The sequence below is a fragment of the Argentina anserina genome, chromosome 5, assembly GCF_933775445.1.
Source record: "Argentina anserina chromosome 5, drPotAnse1.1, whole genome shotgun sequence".
Lineage (NCBI taxonomy): Eukaryota > Viridiplantae > Streptophyta > Magnoliopsida > Rosales > Rosaceae > Argentina > Argentina anserina.
In genome coordinates, this window is record NC_065876.1 from 8,410,306 (window position 1) to 8,425,613 (window position 15,308).

The 15,308-nt window shown below is 36.8% G+C and overlaps 2 protein-coding genes across 7 annotated transcripts; one reads left to right on the top strand and one right to left on the bottom strand.

The window, feature by feature from the left end:
• Nucleotides 1-4,018: 4,018 nt before the first annotated feature.
• Nucleotides 4,019-8,277, bottom strand: LOC126796376 (serine/threonine-protein kinase EDR1). Of its 2 annotated transcripts, none has more exons than XM_050523192.1 (14): nt 7,907-8,277; nt 6,887-7,280; nt 6,678-6,797; nt 6,097-6,589; nt 5,842-5,882; nt 5,694-5,762; nt 5,506-5,606; nt 5,261-5,339; nt 5,024-5,122; nt 4,874-4,942; nt 4,671-4,720; nt 4,495-4,576; nt 4,294-4,388; nt 4,019-4,212 (listed from the first exon to the last, which is right to left on the bottom strand). In XM_050523192.1, exons 1-14 carry the CDS (start codon nt 8,197-8,199, stop codon nt 4,113-4,115), a joined length of 2,085 nt encoding a protein of 694 aa, XP_050379149.1. In that variant the 5' UTR covers nt 8,200-8,277; the 3' UTR covers nt 4,019-4,112. The 2 variants fall into 2 exon arrangements, with proteins under 2 accessions (XP_050379149.1, XP_050379148.1); XM_050523191.1 differs by having other exon boundaries at nt 4,019-4,215.
• A 453-nt stretch (nt 8,278-8,730) lies between these two features.
• Nucleotides 8,731-15,303, top strand: LOC126796378 (protein HAPLESS 2). 5 transcript variants are annotated; one of them, XM_050523197.1, is made up of 19 exons: nt 8,731-8,916; nt 8,988-9,131; nt 9,208-9,296; nt 9,742-9,781; nt 9,917-9,974; nt 10,077-10,137; nt 10,390-10,468; nt 10,931-11,065; nt 11,443-11,637; nt 12,212-12,292; nt 12,384-12,484; nt 12,644-12,761; nt 13,321-13,353; nt 13,432-13,525; nt 13,606-13,694; nt 13,893-14,008; nt 14,338-14,438; nt 14,531-15,029; nt 15,149-15,303. In XM_050523197.1, exons 1-18 carry the CDS (start codon nt 8,731-8,733, stop codon nt 14,914-14,916), a joined length of 2,106 nt encoding a protein of 701 aa, XP_050379154.1. In that variant the 3' UTR covers nt 14,917-15,029; nt 15,149-15,303. The 5 variants fall into 5 exon arrangements, with proteins under 5 accessions (XP_050379154.1, XP_050379152.1, XP_050379151.1 ...); XM_050523195.1 differs by lacking the exon at nt 8,731-8,916 and having other exon boundaries at nt 9,093-9,131; nt 9,208-9,289; XM_050523194.1 differs by lacking the exon at nt 8,731-8,916 and having other exon boundaries at nt 9,093-9,131; nt 9,208-9,289; nt 14,531-14,970.
• The last annotated feature ends 5 nt before the right edge of the window (nt 15,304-15,308 follow it).

The window sequence follows — 15,308 nt, forward strand, 5'->3', positions numbered from 1 at the left end:
TTTAGAACCGGAATTGTCGATCACCGAAATATCCACAAATGTATTATAACCCTTTATACTACGTTTAAAATAAAACTATCGCATTATGAAGTAATTATATAAATGAAACTTCTCAAGATTAATTGACAACAGCCGATGTGATATGTATTTATATTTAGTGACCCTGTAAATTTTTCATCCAATTCAGACCTCGTTTGACTGTCAGAATTTTCGGTAAATCGAAAACACCACTAATATGCCCTAAGGGATGACATATTAGAAAGATGCGAACGCCGAAAGCCGTTTGCATATCAAAAATCACCTAATTTTTGTTACTTATCGTGCGTGGTCGCATTGAAGAAATTCATTTGGCAAAATCCTGGTCAATGAGGTTTCAATATGTCAAAACGTCTATTTTTTTGTTGACTGTAGGTACGAACGGTTGAACTATGTCCAAAACGGACGAAAATTTTACGGGGTCCCTAAAATATATACCGATCATATCTATTGGTGTCGATCGACCATATTTCGAACTGGAGTTGTCGATCACCTAAATGTCCACTAATGTATTATATTAGGTTTAGAATAAAACTATCGCATTATGAAGCGACTATATGAAAAAAACTTATCGGGTCAATCGACACCATCCAATGTGATCGGTATATATTTTTGTAACCCTGTAAAACTTTCATCTAATTCGGACATTGTTTAACCGTCGGAATTTCCTGTAAACCGAAAACACCACTAATATGTCATAAAGGAATACCTATTACCAAGATGCGAACACCGAAAGTCATTTGCATATATGAAATCATCTAATTTTTGTCACTGATTGTGTGTGGTCACACCAAGGAACCCATTTGACAAAGCTCCAGTCAATGAGAGTTTTAATATGTCAAAACGCCTTTTTATTTATTGACCGTAGGTACGGATGGTAAAACCATGTCCAAAACGAACGAAAACTTTACGGGATCCCGAAATATATATACAGATCACTTCTACTGGTGTCGTTCGACTATATTTTGAACTGAAGTTGTCGATCGCCGAAGTGTCCACTAATGTATCATAACTTTTATATTAGGTTTAAAATAAAACTATCGCATTATGAAGCGACTATGTGAATAAAACTTCTCATAATCGATCGACACTAGCCGATGTGATCGGTATATATATTTAGTAACCCTGTAAAATTTTTATTCAATTCGGCGTTGAAATTTCTGGTAAACTAAAAACACCACTAATATGCCCGCAAGGTCCGGTCCGTAAAAGCCCGGCTCGGCCTACAAAAGCCTGCAAGGTCCACTTTAAGTGGGCGGGATTAGATCTTCATATTTGTGAAAATAACCAATCCGGTCCGTTGACGAGCCATAATCTAGTTCAACATCTTGGAATATTTTCTTAAAAATAATTACAATTTTGGAAGATCCTCACTACATGAATCAAACTATATTAGTTTTTGCTAAAAAGGTATTAACTCCCTCTGTCAATACTGTAATTGAGAAGTTTTCAAAAAAAAAAAAACTGTAATTGAGAAATATATTTCATCATCCCGAGAAGTTCAACAAATGAAGAATTTTTTAATTCATATATTCTTTAATGAAGATCTTGTATAGTTGTAACATAGGGTATACTGTACTTAACTACTTATCATCAACGTATATGCATACCGAATGAGAAATTGAGAATGATACCTCTCCAAGAGATAAAAACAAGAGGAATGAATTAACCAAACTTTTTTTAGATAAATAATTAGCATCAAAAGAAATTGAGAACTTATTTGGCTTAGTTAGTGGACACGAGGTTGGTTACAAAATCAAAGAAAAAATCCAGGGAGAGATTGGATCGTAGGGCAACCTACCGACAAGAGGCGAGGTCAATTGGTGTCCTGTGGTCTACGAAATGGGGCGGGTCGTTGTTTGGCCTTGTTAACTATAAAATTAAATTTTGGCGGCAATCAAAGTGGATTTGGAGTCCACTGTTGACCGGCGAGTCAAACTTCAAAACTCGCTGCCGTGCCGGGTCAGTGTTACTCGTTCGAATGGAGGAACAACCACTGTTCCGCTTTAAACACCCGATCCACGTTCTCGGGTGGCCCATCTGGTTTGGGCATGCGCCTCTCTCTTTCATCCTTCCTTTTGTGTTTTGACTTTGGAATATGAAGGAGCACCACACGCTCCACACCACCGACCGGATAATAAAGTATATGGGCGAGAAGAGAGAAGAAAAGAAATTTTAATTTTCATACCAAAATAATAATAACAGTAACTAAGAGATTTACTGATTTTTTTTAAAATTCATTAGAACTAAATCGGACCTCGAATATGACAAGGGTCCGTAAGTTTATACTGAAAGAATTTCTTAATTTACCAATTTAGTGTAAGATAAATTTTCTTTGACTTGTAGGTTGGGTGGAATATTCAAATAACATATAATGTTATGCTTATAACACAAGTTTTAAACCACAATGCAGCTTAAAGGGGTAGGCGGGTAGCATATTGTACCGCTATCATGACAAGATAAATGAGTAAAATTTACACACATTTTATGAGGGTGTATTCAACTAGGATTCCATAGGATTATTTTGTATTTCAAGAATCTTTTAAAATATTGTGGTATTCAATTAAGATTTTAAACAATCTATTAAAATCTCAAGGTATTCAATTAAGATTTCAAAAACTCCTATAAATTCTTAGTGGTATTCAAAAATAGATTGATTTTAAATGATTTCATTTATTAGTTGATTTTGTAGGATTTTGAAGTATTTTTACACCATATTATGCTTGTTAGAAATCAAGCATCTAGACATGAGATTTTGATGTACTCTCTCTCTATCTCTCTCTCTTTCTCTATCAATAAGATCGAAAAATTTTATGTTCTTAATCATGTGTTTTATTTTAATTACTTAAATCAATTTTCTGGGTTTTTCTTATGATTTTGTATAATTGTTGTAGGCAAAAAAGTAATGATGGTTGTTTTATAATTGTACTAATAGTTGTTTTGCTAAAAAATCAACTGTATGACAATCAAGTTTCAGATTTTAGAATACTATTGCATGTTAATTGGGTGAAAATTTATAAAATTGTTATTATATCTATGATCCTCATTCAAGATAGTTGTACCTTTGTGATATTGATCTTGTACCTTCATTTTATTGATGCTTATCGAAGTTATAGAATTGAATCAAATTCATGTGACTTCAGGATTATGTAAAAATGAGATATATTAATACATAGGGATGTTTGTTATTGCTTAACATGCATGTAAAATTAATAAGGGTGTAAGCAACTAGTAAATCTTGCCAACATACTATTGTAAAATCTATTAAAATTTTCCAAATACAAGACAATAAATTCTACTCAAATCCATATAGAGTTTAAATAATCTATGGATTATGCAATTTAGTAAGACTCCAAGTATTATAAGAATTCAAACAAAATCATTTGAAATCTAGATTGAATACACCCCCTTAGTCTTTTAAAATCCACACTTCATCTTACATTTTAGTTTAAACACGTAATAAAGAACAAAACACATTAAAACATAGAAAATTTAACCGCGCTGCTCGGTGTCATTTTGCTTATTACAAAAAAACTTCGATTTTCTTCTACTTTGTGTATAAATTATCATAACCCAAACATTTGCTATTTCTCAAACCCCAACTAAATTCTGATTCGGCCATCGGCATGGAGCAAGTCACACCACAATCTCGGATAAAAACTTGGTAAAATGAGAGTGAATAATTCCCGCCGATTATGTTCAAGCGTATTGCATTCATGTCAGCATCAGAATAGTGAATTGGCCATGCCCGTTCATCTTAAATCTGAGTACGAGAAGTCAATAACAAACCTCAAAAGGTTGCTTGGAAGTCTAGAACAGTGCAAAGTTCTTAATGGTAAGTGAAGAAGGAACTGAAGCTACGGAATATTTGACTCATCCAGTAGTGAAAGTATAATTACGTCCTACGCAACTTCACTACTTCAGGGATTTGATACCTTCTCTTTCCCTTATTTCCTTGCACCACAAAATGAATACATTGCAGTGAAAATTGAAACATTTTGTGTTAGGCTTCTCAACTGTTCATTGATGATTAGCAGCAAGCTATATTTCTAACAGCAATCTACACCATCTAATATTTAAGGATTTGCACTTCTTACAGAAGCTGCTTCACCTTTAACAACTAGCTCCTTCATTTTATGAATTATATCTTCAAACGATGGACGTTGTCCTGGGTCACTGCTTTGCAATTGGCGGAGGACAGATCAGTTCAACTTGCAAGTTCCAAAGTAGATAATGAATATTGAGTTAGCTAAATACCTTTGCCAACAGTCTTCGATAATGGATACCACTTCGGAATCAATGCCTTCTGGTATCTCTAATCTTCTGTCCATGAAGCCTACAACTCCAACAACCTTTCGAATGAAACATTAAATTAATAATTAGATTAAAAGCTGAAGAGAATTAAAGCAATTTGCCATCACATAGGCACAGGTTTGTTTATACAAAACAAAAACGAACCTGCAAGGGATTGAGGTTATTCCATGGGACAGATACAGTCATTAGTTCCCAAAGGATGACACCAAAGCTATATACATCAGACCTGTTCAAAGAGAAGACAAGTTAATTTATAAACACAAAAACTGGATGTGCATGCTCTAACAAATGCTTTATAAAGAGTAGCAGAGAGAAATTACTTCTCATTTGAAGGTTCATTACGGAGGACTTCAGGTGCCATCCACTGAGGCTGCATCAACATAAAAACATCAGTGCAGGCAATCAACAGTAATTCACAGAAACTCACAGCATCATTTGAGTTATTCATTTCATTTTCCGAATTATTGTGGATGACCATGCAGCTGATCAACGCAGATTCAAAAAGAGAAAGCGAGAGCCTTACTGTTCCTCTCCCAGATTTTGCAGTCAAGAAGCTTGCGTTCTTGAACTTGGACAGACCAAAGTCTCCAACCTAACAATAGCAAACTTGCATAAACAAATGTTATATTCTCAATGTACACGAAATAGTAGTGCCCACAACCATGACACATACCTTGACAGTCCAGTTCTTATCAACCAGCAAGTTAGACGATTTCAAGTCTCTGTGAACTATTGGTGGATTTCTACGATGCAAGTAATTCATACCTCTCGCCTGTAATAAAAGAGCAAATTTGTCACCTTCTTCTAAAGAAAAAGAGTCTTAAGACCACTTGTAAAGAGAGAACTGATCGCGCAGAGAGAGAGAGAGAGAGAGAGAGAGAGAGAGAGAGAGAGATTAGCATAGACGCACAACATCAAGGGCCATCCTCATACGTCGTTTAGTATCCAATGCTTGATTGTTTTTGTGAAGTTGTCTGAAAAGACTTCCCCTGATCAAACAGAACTATAAATAAAGCAAGCAGACACCATAATGTCACACTAAGCAGCATGAAGTACATTTAAGTCATTAAAGTTATAACTCAAAAGATGAGACCATTGTGTCCACTCTTAATATCATTCACAGTCCATAACTGAAGATGCAAGATAGCCAATTACCTAGGTAAGTACTCTGTGACAATAGCAAGACGTTCTTGAGAATATACCGCTCCCATAAATAGCAGTACATTAGGATGCCGCAATCTTTTCATTATATCAATCTGAAGAATGCAAAAGTCATGCTGGAATCAGTTGGCCTTGTTTCTCAAATGATAATAACAAAGATTTAGCTCACGGGATGTTTTCACCTCCTTTCTGTAATCACGTAAAATCCCCTCATTGTATTCATTTTTAAAGTAAACCTTGATGGCAACATCCTGAACAGCACAAATGAAAATTTTATTGGTTAGCATGGTATATCAATTTTCAAGGAGCTAATTAAATTTAGAAATGTACCGATCCATTCCACATTCCACGATACACAATAGCACATGAACCTGTGAGATAAGAACAAACATTAATTATCAGAAACCACACACACACACAACCACTGAAAAACACATATACAGTATCCTCTTAATATCAAATATCGGGTATCCTAAATAAAACAGTTCACCTCCTTCTCCCATTACAAATTCAATTCTTTTTCTTTTTTCTCCATGTGAGCGTAGAATGGGCAGCAAAATATATAACACAAGTAATAGATCTTACCTTGTCCAATTCCCTCTCCCAAATGTAGGTCCTCCCAAAGAATCTCACAACCTCCTATGGAAGGAGAATCAGTATCCCCTTTGCTTGATGAACTACTGGGGCTGTGAGTGCTCTCTCCTGAACTTGGTAATGGTTGACCATCTCGTTGTCTTTCCACTGCCTCTTCTACCTCTGAAGTACTCAAGTTGCAATCTTCAGGCTCCAGATCATTTGCATATAGTAAACTTGGCAATATATGACTTGGTCCATGCAACCCAAAGGACTCCTTGAACTCCCTTGAAGACACTAAGTTAGAACTCATATCCAAATCAATTGGATTCTTATGCCCATATAAACTTGATGGGTTTAAATTTCTAGGGGAATCAGATTGCTCTTTCACTTCATTGCTACATATACTAGTTTCACTTTTGCCATTTTCCTGAGATGTTGCGAATTCTTGTTTCCCACCTTTGTTGGCTCCTTTAATGTTCAACTTTGCCAAGAACTTTGCCGCCTGCAATATCTCAAAAAAGTTTAGTGACAGTAATAAAATAATAAACCGTTCATAGATACCACAACTTATTTATGGCGGAGAGACTCACTAATGCACCAGCTTTCTCTAAGTTAGCATTTGCAGTGTCTGCTGTTGAGTTCTCCCTAGCCTTGTTAAACTCACTTGGATTGCATCCATTGTCATCATTTCGTGAGAGCAGTTTGGAGGCCTTATTAGTTCATAAGTAGATTAATTAGAACAAATTTCGAGTTCTAAGAAGGGAAAAGAAGTATCGATGGTTGTGTTATACATAATCACCAGATTGGAAACAGATGATGCAATCTGTGGCACTGGTGCAACCGGTGGCCGGCCTGAGTGTAACTGGCTCTTATTCCAGTTTAATTGCCATCCCCTATGCTCACGCTTCTTTTCTGCTTCTATTCTATTGAACAATGTCGCATCCCTTGAGACGGTGATGATACCAACAAGGTCACCATCATCATACAGTGGGCTTTTCGTCACCATCGCCATAAATACCTCTCCCGACCTCTTTCTGAACGGAAATTGACCCGACCATGTTAAGCCAATACTCAATCTTTCCATAATCGTCTTCAAAGGTGCATAGTAGTCTTCAGCAATGAGGAGTTCAGCAACCCTTTGTCCAAGCGCTTCATAGTCCTTCCATCCGTAGAGATTCTCGGCCGCACGATTCCTGGATTAAACTCAACACTTGTAAACTCAAAGTCTCAAACTACATTTGATACGCGTCCCAGCATATCAATTTCCTACTGAGAAGCACATTCAACAGTACAGAGATCTCAAACCATTTTGATTTCACATATCTTAAAACGTATATGAGTTTCCATCAACACTATCTTTAGTAACATGAAAAATTGAACATCACACAACAATTAATGCTCAAATCTATTGATTCACATGTTTTAAATCTCAATCTTCTCTAGCCTAGTTACTATGTGAAATGATTCATCAATTGTAGCCGATTCGTTTCGCTACACTTCACTAACCAAACTTGCTGAAACGATTTAAAGATACTAAACAAGCACAAACACCTCTTATAAGGATCAACAAACTGTTTCATCAATATTGTAAGCATAATCAATCACCACCAATCAAATATTCACATAAACACAGCCATATACCTTGAACTTTCTATCATAAATAACTTAAAAATCAAGTTTATAAAAAAAAAATTTCTAAATGACTGTTTCATTGAAACTTGAAAGTTTGAAATGACTGAGATAAACAAGAGTCACAGTTTTAATTGAGCAATTGAAGCTTCAGAGCATCAAAACGACGCAGTTTCATCTGACTACCTACCAGTACTGGATCTCCCCGCCGGTGGCGGTGCAGACGTGGACGGCGTGGCCCATGTTGTCCAATATGTTCCGGTACGGACTCCCGGACAGGAAGAACCCCCGTATGCGGTGCGGGACCGAGTACTCTGACGTCAGCATCACGATAGCATCTTCCCCCTCCTCCTCCGCCGTCTCCGCTATCGTCTTCTGGTGCTGGAGCTCATGAAACTCGGCCCGGAGTCTGACGTGGCTGGCCTCCAAGCTCCGGCACCGGCCGAGCAGCAGGCGGTACATGCTCGACTGAGGTTCCGCCATGGGCGTCCTCGACGAGATCTCCGGCGGGGTGCGCAGAGCGCATAGTTAAAGACTGTTTGGCTCCGCCAGAGAACACTATTATCGAGAAGGTTCCGATCGAAATCGCTTAGCTCCGTTATTAATTGTAATATTCCTCGCTGGACGAGGGAGGGGCTGCCAGGTGTCCCACTCGTTTGGGTGACGTGGGCCACAAAAAGAAAGTAGGGGTGGGATTGGATGATGACGAGGGGACCGGATAAACCCCGCAGATTTTGTGCTGAAAATGAGTGGACGGATGTGATTTGGTTATGAAGAGGAGAGTCGAGAATGGTGGGTCGGCAGGTTCCGACTTCATAGCCGATGTCCACTGATTATGGCCACATGATGATGCACTTGAGTGACGCAAGCCATTTTGCAATTCCATTTTTGTCCGAGTTTACATGGGCTCGTGTGACCCAAGGGCGGGTCCTACGAAAGCGTCGTTTGAATTTCTCATCGCAATTCCCGCCAACCCCCATAACTGCCTCCTTCTCCTTCTTTCGATCACAGACAATGACAACCCTGCCACCAAAACTATGGCTCACCATCCTCCTCTTCCTCCCTTGCTTTACCTGCGACGTCGCCGGAGTCCAGATCCTCTCCAAATCGAAACTGGAAAAGTGCGAGAAGACTTCAGATTCCGGTGATCTCAATTGCACCAAGAAGATCGTCCTCAACATGGCCGTCCCTAGCGGCCCTGTAAGTTACAAACTCACCCTTGGCTATTTAAGGAATGTTATAAAACTTTAATTGGTTTGATGGGTTTATAGAGTGGGGGTGAGGCTTCCATCGTTGCGGAAATTGTAGAGGTGGAGGACAATTCGAGCAAGAAGATGCAGACTTTTCGAATACCGCCTGCCCTGACTGTCAATAAATCCGCAGCTTATGCCTTGTATGAGCTCACCTACATTCGAGTAGGGCAATGCTTACCTTTTACTTGTTAAAAATGTTTTGTGCTTCTTGATTTTGATTCTTGAAACTTCATACCAGGATGTTGCTTATAAACCTGAAGAGTATAATGTAGAGACTCGAAAGTGTGAGCCAGATGCAGATGCAAATGTTGTGAAGATATGTGAGAGGCAAACAATCGATTACCCTTTTTTGTTGTATTGGTTATCATTTCTCTCATTCCCTGACTGTGTTTTTGTTTGTTTAAGTGATATGGATTGAACCTTTGGATTTACATTTTTCGAGAATTACCTTATAGCTACTACCGTTAGGACATTACATGATTTCATTGTTTGCGTCAATGTAGTATACATGCAGTGTGCCAAGCAAAGAAGCTTATCTTGGTGCTGCTTAAACCCAATAGATATTTTTCTTTGCTTTCAGTGATTGATTGTCTTCAATTTCATGTCCGAATTAAAACTCCTACAGATGTTTTTCTGTAGTCTACACAATGTTAATACATGTTGAAAAATACTGCTTACTTGGACCTGTATGGACTGAACTTCATAGCCTTCATGGAAACTAAATGTATATGTTCAGTTTACAAGTGATGCACTTCTGTTGTGTGTTCTGTAGGTTACGAAATGAAAATGGTCACATTATTGAACATACAGAGGTAGCTTTTCCACACAGTTTAGTATTATTCTGAAACATATAATTTCCTGGGCACAAGTGGTCTTCTCAGTCTTTCACAACAGCTATTTCTTTTACTTGCTTGCCAAAACCTGATCTGTCATGCTGTTTTTCGTAGCCAACATGCTGTCCTTGTGGGCCTCAAAGGCGGGTACCTTCATCATGTGGGAATGTTTGTAAGTGCATGTTATGATCTTATCATGTTTTGTGTCTCTTAAACATTACATGCGCAATGCCTTTGATCAGTTTGTTATATTGACCTCACTTTCTTGAGCTAGTTGACAAGCTGTTGAAAGGAAAAGCCAATACAGCTCACTGTGTCCGCTTCCCAGGTGATTGGTATGGTCCTTGTACTAAGTCTTTGATAGTTGTGCTTATATTTCTCGAGCATTGATGGTTCTTAATAAGATCTATCTGACATGCACAAATAGTAATACATGCAGCATGTCATCGCATGAACTTGTACAACTTAGAATTTTACACTAGTTTTATCTTTGATATATGTTTATGTTGCTTATTCTTTTTCTTCTATTTTGATCATTATTCACCAAGGAAGTTGACTGATTCTTTTCTTCTGTTAAATCGACTTAGGTTCCATGTTTTTGGTATTGGACAGCGGTCAGTTGGATTCAGTGTTCTCATTCAAGTAAAAACAGGATCTAAAGTTTCGGTGCGTTGCTTTTACTCATAATTGCATCATATCTTTATTGATTGGTTCTGGTGTGGTACGGTGCTCTTGTTTCTGCCATAAAATTTAGTTACTATACAACTGTACAAGACCTAATTTTTAGTATGAGACACATAAAAGTGTAGTCTTTCTGATATGCTGAAGTATTAGGTGTATTGAGAGTTTATTGAATGTTCATATAGGAATTCATTTCACTTGCTCCTTTCACATACTTCTCAGCACTCTATTTATTATTAAACTTAGCAAGTGTGATGCTGATCATATTGTTAGATTGATGCATTGCGGATTTGTAGTTGTTAACTGTTAAAGGAGCCAAAGTTTTATCGATTTCATTGATTTTTATTTTCTCTTATATGTTATGTGATTTACATTATTGAAAGTGAAAGGATAGGTTATAAAATGTTCTGTTAGCAAAGTTTTTTGTACACATTTGTTTTCTGCCAGGAGGTGCTTGTAGGTCCTGAAAACAGAACTGCAATATCCAGTGATAATTTTTTGCGAGCTAATCTTATTGGAGATTTCGTTGGATACACAAATATACCGACATTTGAGGATTATTACCTTGTAATTCCAAGGCAGGTACATTTGTTTATTTAAATTTTAAAGCATATTGGTTGCAGATAACTTCTTGCAGTTTGCTTTGTAGTTCAAGTAAGATGCATTGGTTCCAGATCATTTTATAGGGAGGCACAATATGAAGGTTACATAGTTCTCCCCACCATTTGCAGTAAAACGGGTCTTCTTGTTCTCATTATATGAATGCTCAATTACTCCACATTCAAAAGTCACCAACACATTTCATTGAAATACATATACAGATTTCTTCTGCTAGACTGTCATATTTTAGGTTTATATAAACAAGTATTTAATTGGTAAACATGTATGTTATAGAATCCGACACTGCTTATATTTCTTATATCGCTGATTCACTGACAGTTACCTTTTCTTTGTGAAAGGGGGGCTCAGGTCAACCCCAGAATTTGGGAAGGAACTTTTCTATGTGGATGCTGCTGGAGAGAGTCAGATTTACTTTAGATGGTGTTGAATGTAATAAAATCGGTGTCGACTACGAAGCTTTTAATGGGCAGCCAAACTTTTGCTCTTCACCATTCTGGAGTTGCTTGCATAATCAGCTATGGAATTTCTGGGAGGTCTGTTTCTACCTCTTCAAAGCTCTATCTTCTTCGATCAGTTCATGTTCCTATTTTTTCGGTCTCCTCTTTGTATGGTTATATTTACATATTGCCATGCTATTGACCTTTTACAGTTGATACAATTTAGTTATTTTCTGGTCTTCTGTTTGTGAGCATATGATGTACACAGTTGACTAGCATGTACTCAAGCATCAAATTGAAAGCTACTTGCTCCAAGATCTTAACATGATCTCTGCTGATAATTTGATATACATGTTCTTTTATCTATTGTTCATCTAGATATATGTTATATATCTATCGAAATATGTAGTATATAAATTTGTATGAAGAGAAAGTCTCTTTTATTTCTCTAGTATTGTATTTGCTTATATATATATATATATATTTTTTTTTTTTTTTCAAACTGAACTTTATTAATTCACATAAAACTACATCAACTGGGTTTCTGGGGAAAATCTGTTCACAATAGAGAACCCCCAGTACCAGCACTATTACTTTACATCAATAACATCATCTGATTGTTATTGTTTTATTATTTGATAAACAAGTAACTTATTATTGTTTATGATAGGCTGATCAAAACCGTATCACAAGGAAGCAGGTACCACTTTATGGTGTGGAAGGAAGGTTCGAGAGGATAAACCAGCATCCAGTAATGTTACAGAATTTTTTGAGTCAATATAGTGAATTTTACAGGGAATTTCCTTTCATTTGGACTCATATAAATTTGATACTGGTCGCAGAATGCAGGGACTCATTCATTTTCCATTGGAATCACGGAAATCATTAATACAAATCTCTTGATAGAATTAAGTGCTGATGATGTAGATTATGTGTACCAAAGGTTAGAATTTCCAGATTACGTTTCATGTCTGCCAGCCAATATCAAGTATCTATGTAAATTGATTATGCTTACGAGTATTGTTTGAAGCACGATTATGGATTCCAGTGCTCTATATAGAATTTTTCCCTTTTTCCTTAATTGATAATATGTATTTTATAGGAGTCCTGGGAAAATCTTAAGCATCAACATTCCAACATTTGAGGCCCTTACTCAATTTGGAACTGCTACAATCACAGCAAAGAACACTGGTGAAGTGGAAGCATCGTATAGTCTAACGGTAGGCGATCAACTGTTCTTTATTTTAATGAATTATTGTTTCCCTTATTCTTCTAGGCTAGATACATTTGGATTATTTAAATCGACGTTTTGGTTCTGATAACTTTTTGTTCTGAATTGTGACTGCACAACTAGGTTGATTATACTTGGATACTGTCTTTACCTGATAAACAACAACTTAGGCGAATAGGTGAAAGTATTTTACTTATGAAGCATATATTGGTATATTAATGCTTAATATTATATTCCTTGATGGTTCTTTCATGAGGTGCTTACTTCTAACATGCTCTGTTCAAATATGGATCTCAATTTCTGATAATTTTTCTACAGTTTGGATAGTTCTTGATGCTAGTGAAAACCCAGTGTTCGTATTAATGCTTGCATTTCATTGTGATCATCTTATATGAAGAAGAAGGTTTTAAGATTCAAATATTGATTCCCTAGTATTTGAAATGGATGCATTACTGATTCACCAGCTTCAATGTAGTACTTGTCTACAACTTCAGTGGATGGCTGTTGCATTATGTTGTGAGAAAAATTTACTGTTTTTTTTTTTGCAGTTTGATTGCTCGAGTGATGTCACCCTTATGGAGGTACTCTTGTCCTGACTGCTCATGTATCTAGACTTATCATGTTGATAAGTATTAATTTGTTAGATGAACTGTTTTCAGGAACAATACTTCATTATGAAGCCAAAAGAAACGTTAACCCGATCCTTCAAACTTTACCCAGGTACAGATCAAGCTGCAAAGTACGTCTGTGCAGGTACGATCTTCCAAAGTCAGAATGATAATTAAATGGCCTAAAATAATAATTCTTGGACTGATTTGGATCTTAAAATGCAGCTATACTTAAGGACTCTAATTATAATGAAGTTGATAGAGCCGAGTGCCAGTTTTCTACAACATCTACTGTCGTTGATAATGGATCACAGGTTAGTGCAGCTAAGATACCAGAAATTTCATTTGCTTATGAACAAAGTAAAGCTTGCTAAACCACCATGGAATAAGCAGTTTCCGCATCTGATTAATATACTAAAAGACAACAGCTGATCAACCTGATGTCGCTTTATGAAATATCACAACCTTCTCATTTGATTTATATGAACCAGTTAAGTCATTACTTGTTTCAGGGTAATCCCTTTAGGCCACCAAAGACAGGAACAACTGGATTCTTTGACTCTATTGAAAGCATTTGGAACCATGTGTGGAAGACTATTAAAGATTTTATCACCGGTAAAAATTGCAGGTACTTGTTGCATAGTGGTTCTGGCTAATTTTTCACTGATATACTATACATTTTTGAGTGGCTGTTAGGTCATTTTACGTGTAACATGGTTTCCTGTTCAAAGTAAAGTTGCATTCAGGTTATCCTTTCATCTCACATACTATGATTAGAAACTTGTTGACTATAAACTATAGTTTCTCACACAAAGATCTCACTGATCTGTGTGAGAGAGTACATGAACATATTTTCTGTTCATAATTGAACATGTAACCCGAGTATGTAATTATATTTGGAATTGTATCTACTCTCTCATACAAACTTTCACTAATCTCTTTTTTTTTCATGAACAGAACCAAATGCTCTGGATTCTTTGACTTCAAATGCCATATACAGTACATATGTATGAGTTGGATTCTGATGTTCGGTCTACTTTTGGCAATATTTCCAACAGGTACAGATATATGTTTCAAGAATTAGTGTATTCTTTAGAGCATGATTTTGGAGATGCAACAAAAACATAACATATTATATGTTGAGGTGCAGTCATTGTGCTCCTGTGGCTTTTACATCAGAAGGGACTTTTTGATCCTTTATATGATTGGTGGGAAGATCAGTTCTGGGAGCACAGTCTGAATACCAAGAATACAAGACACAGAATTAATGTAGATCACCGACATGTTCATGTCCATAAACATCACAGGCATGAAGCAAGGCACCACAACTATGATTCTCATCATAAAAGAAAAGGCAGTCACCATGATCACAAGCATGGCCACCTTGAAAGAGGCAGTGATTACCGTTACCATCTTCATCATGTCCTCAAGCATGGCCGAAGAAAGATTTCAAGTGTTACACAGAAAGTTGATGAGAACACTGGATACCATGGCCAGAAGAAACAAAGGAGAACAACAAAAGATTATACACAGTGATTAGAGTCACCAGACATACAATCAAGTGAAGCAAGGATGAATTTGGTAAATATGGTAATTCTGTTGCATACCACTCGGTTTAGCTTCTATACAGATCGAGATAGTAATGCATGGTACTTGACATGATACCGCCTTCATACCATACATGTTAACATTACAATATCACATTCTTTTAATGAAACTTTCTTATCTCTGCTCCAATTTATATATCTTAACCTCTTTCTTGTTGTAGGTTGTTGGAAAGAGATGTAACAGTTTGGATTTCGGTCGTGCGGTACTGCAGTGATAGTAAGGGTTAGTATTTGTCCTAAAACTCAAATGGCTGTATGTATTTAAACTGTTCTGTTTTTTTCAGCTTCCATCCTCTACTCAGTTATCTAGGTAGATGCAAA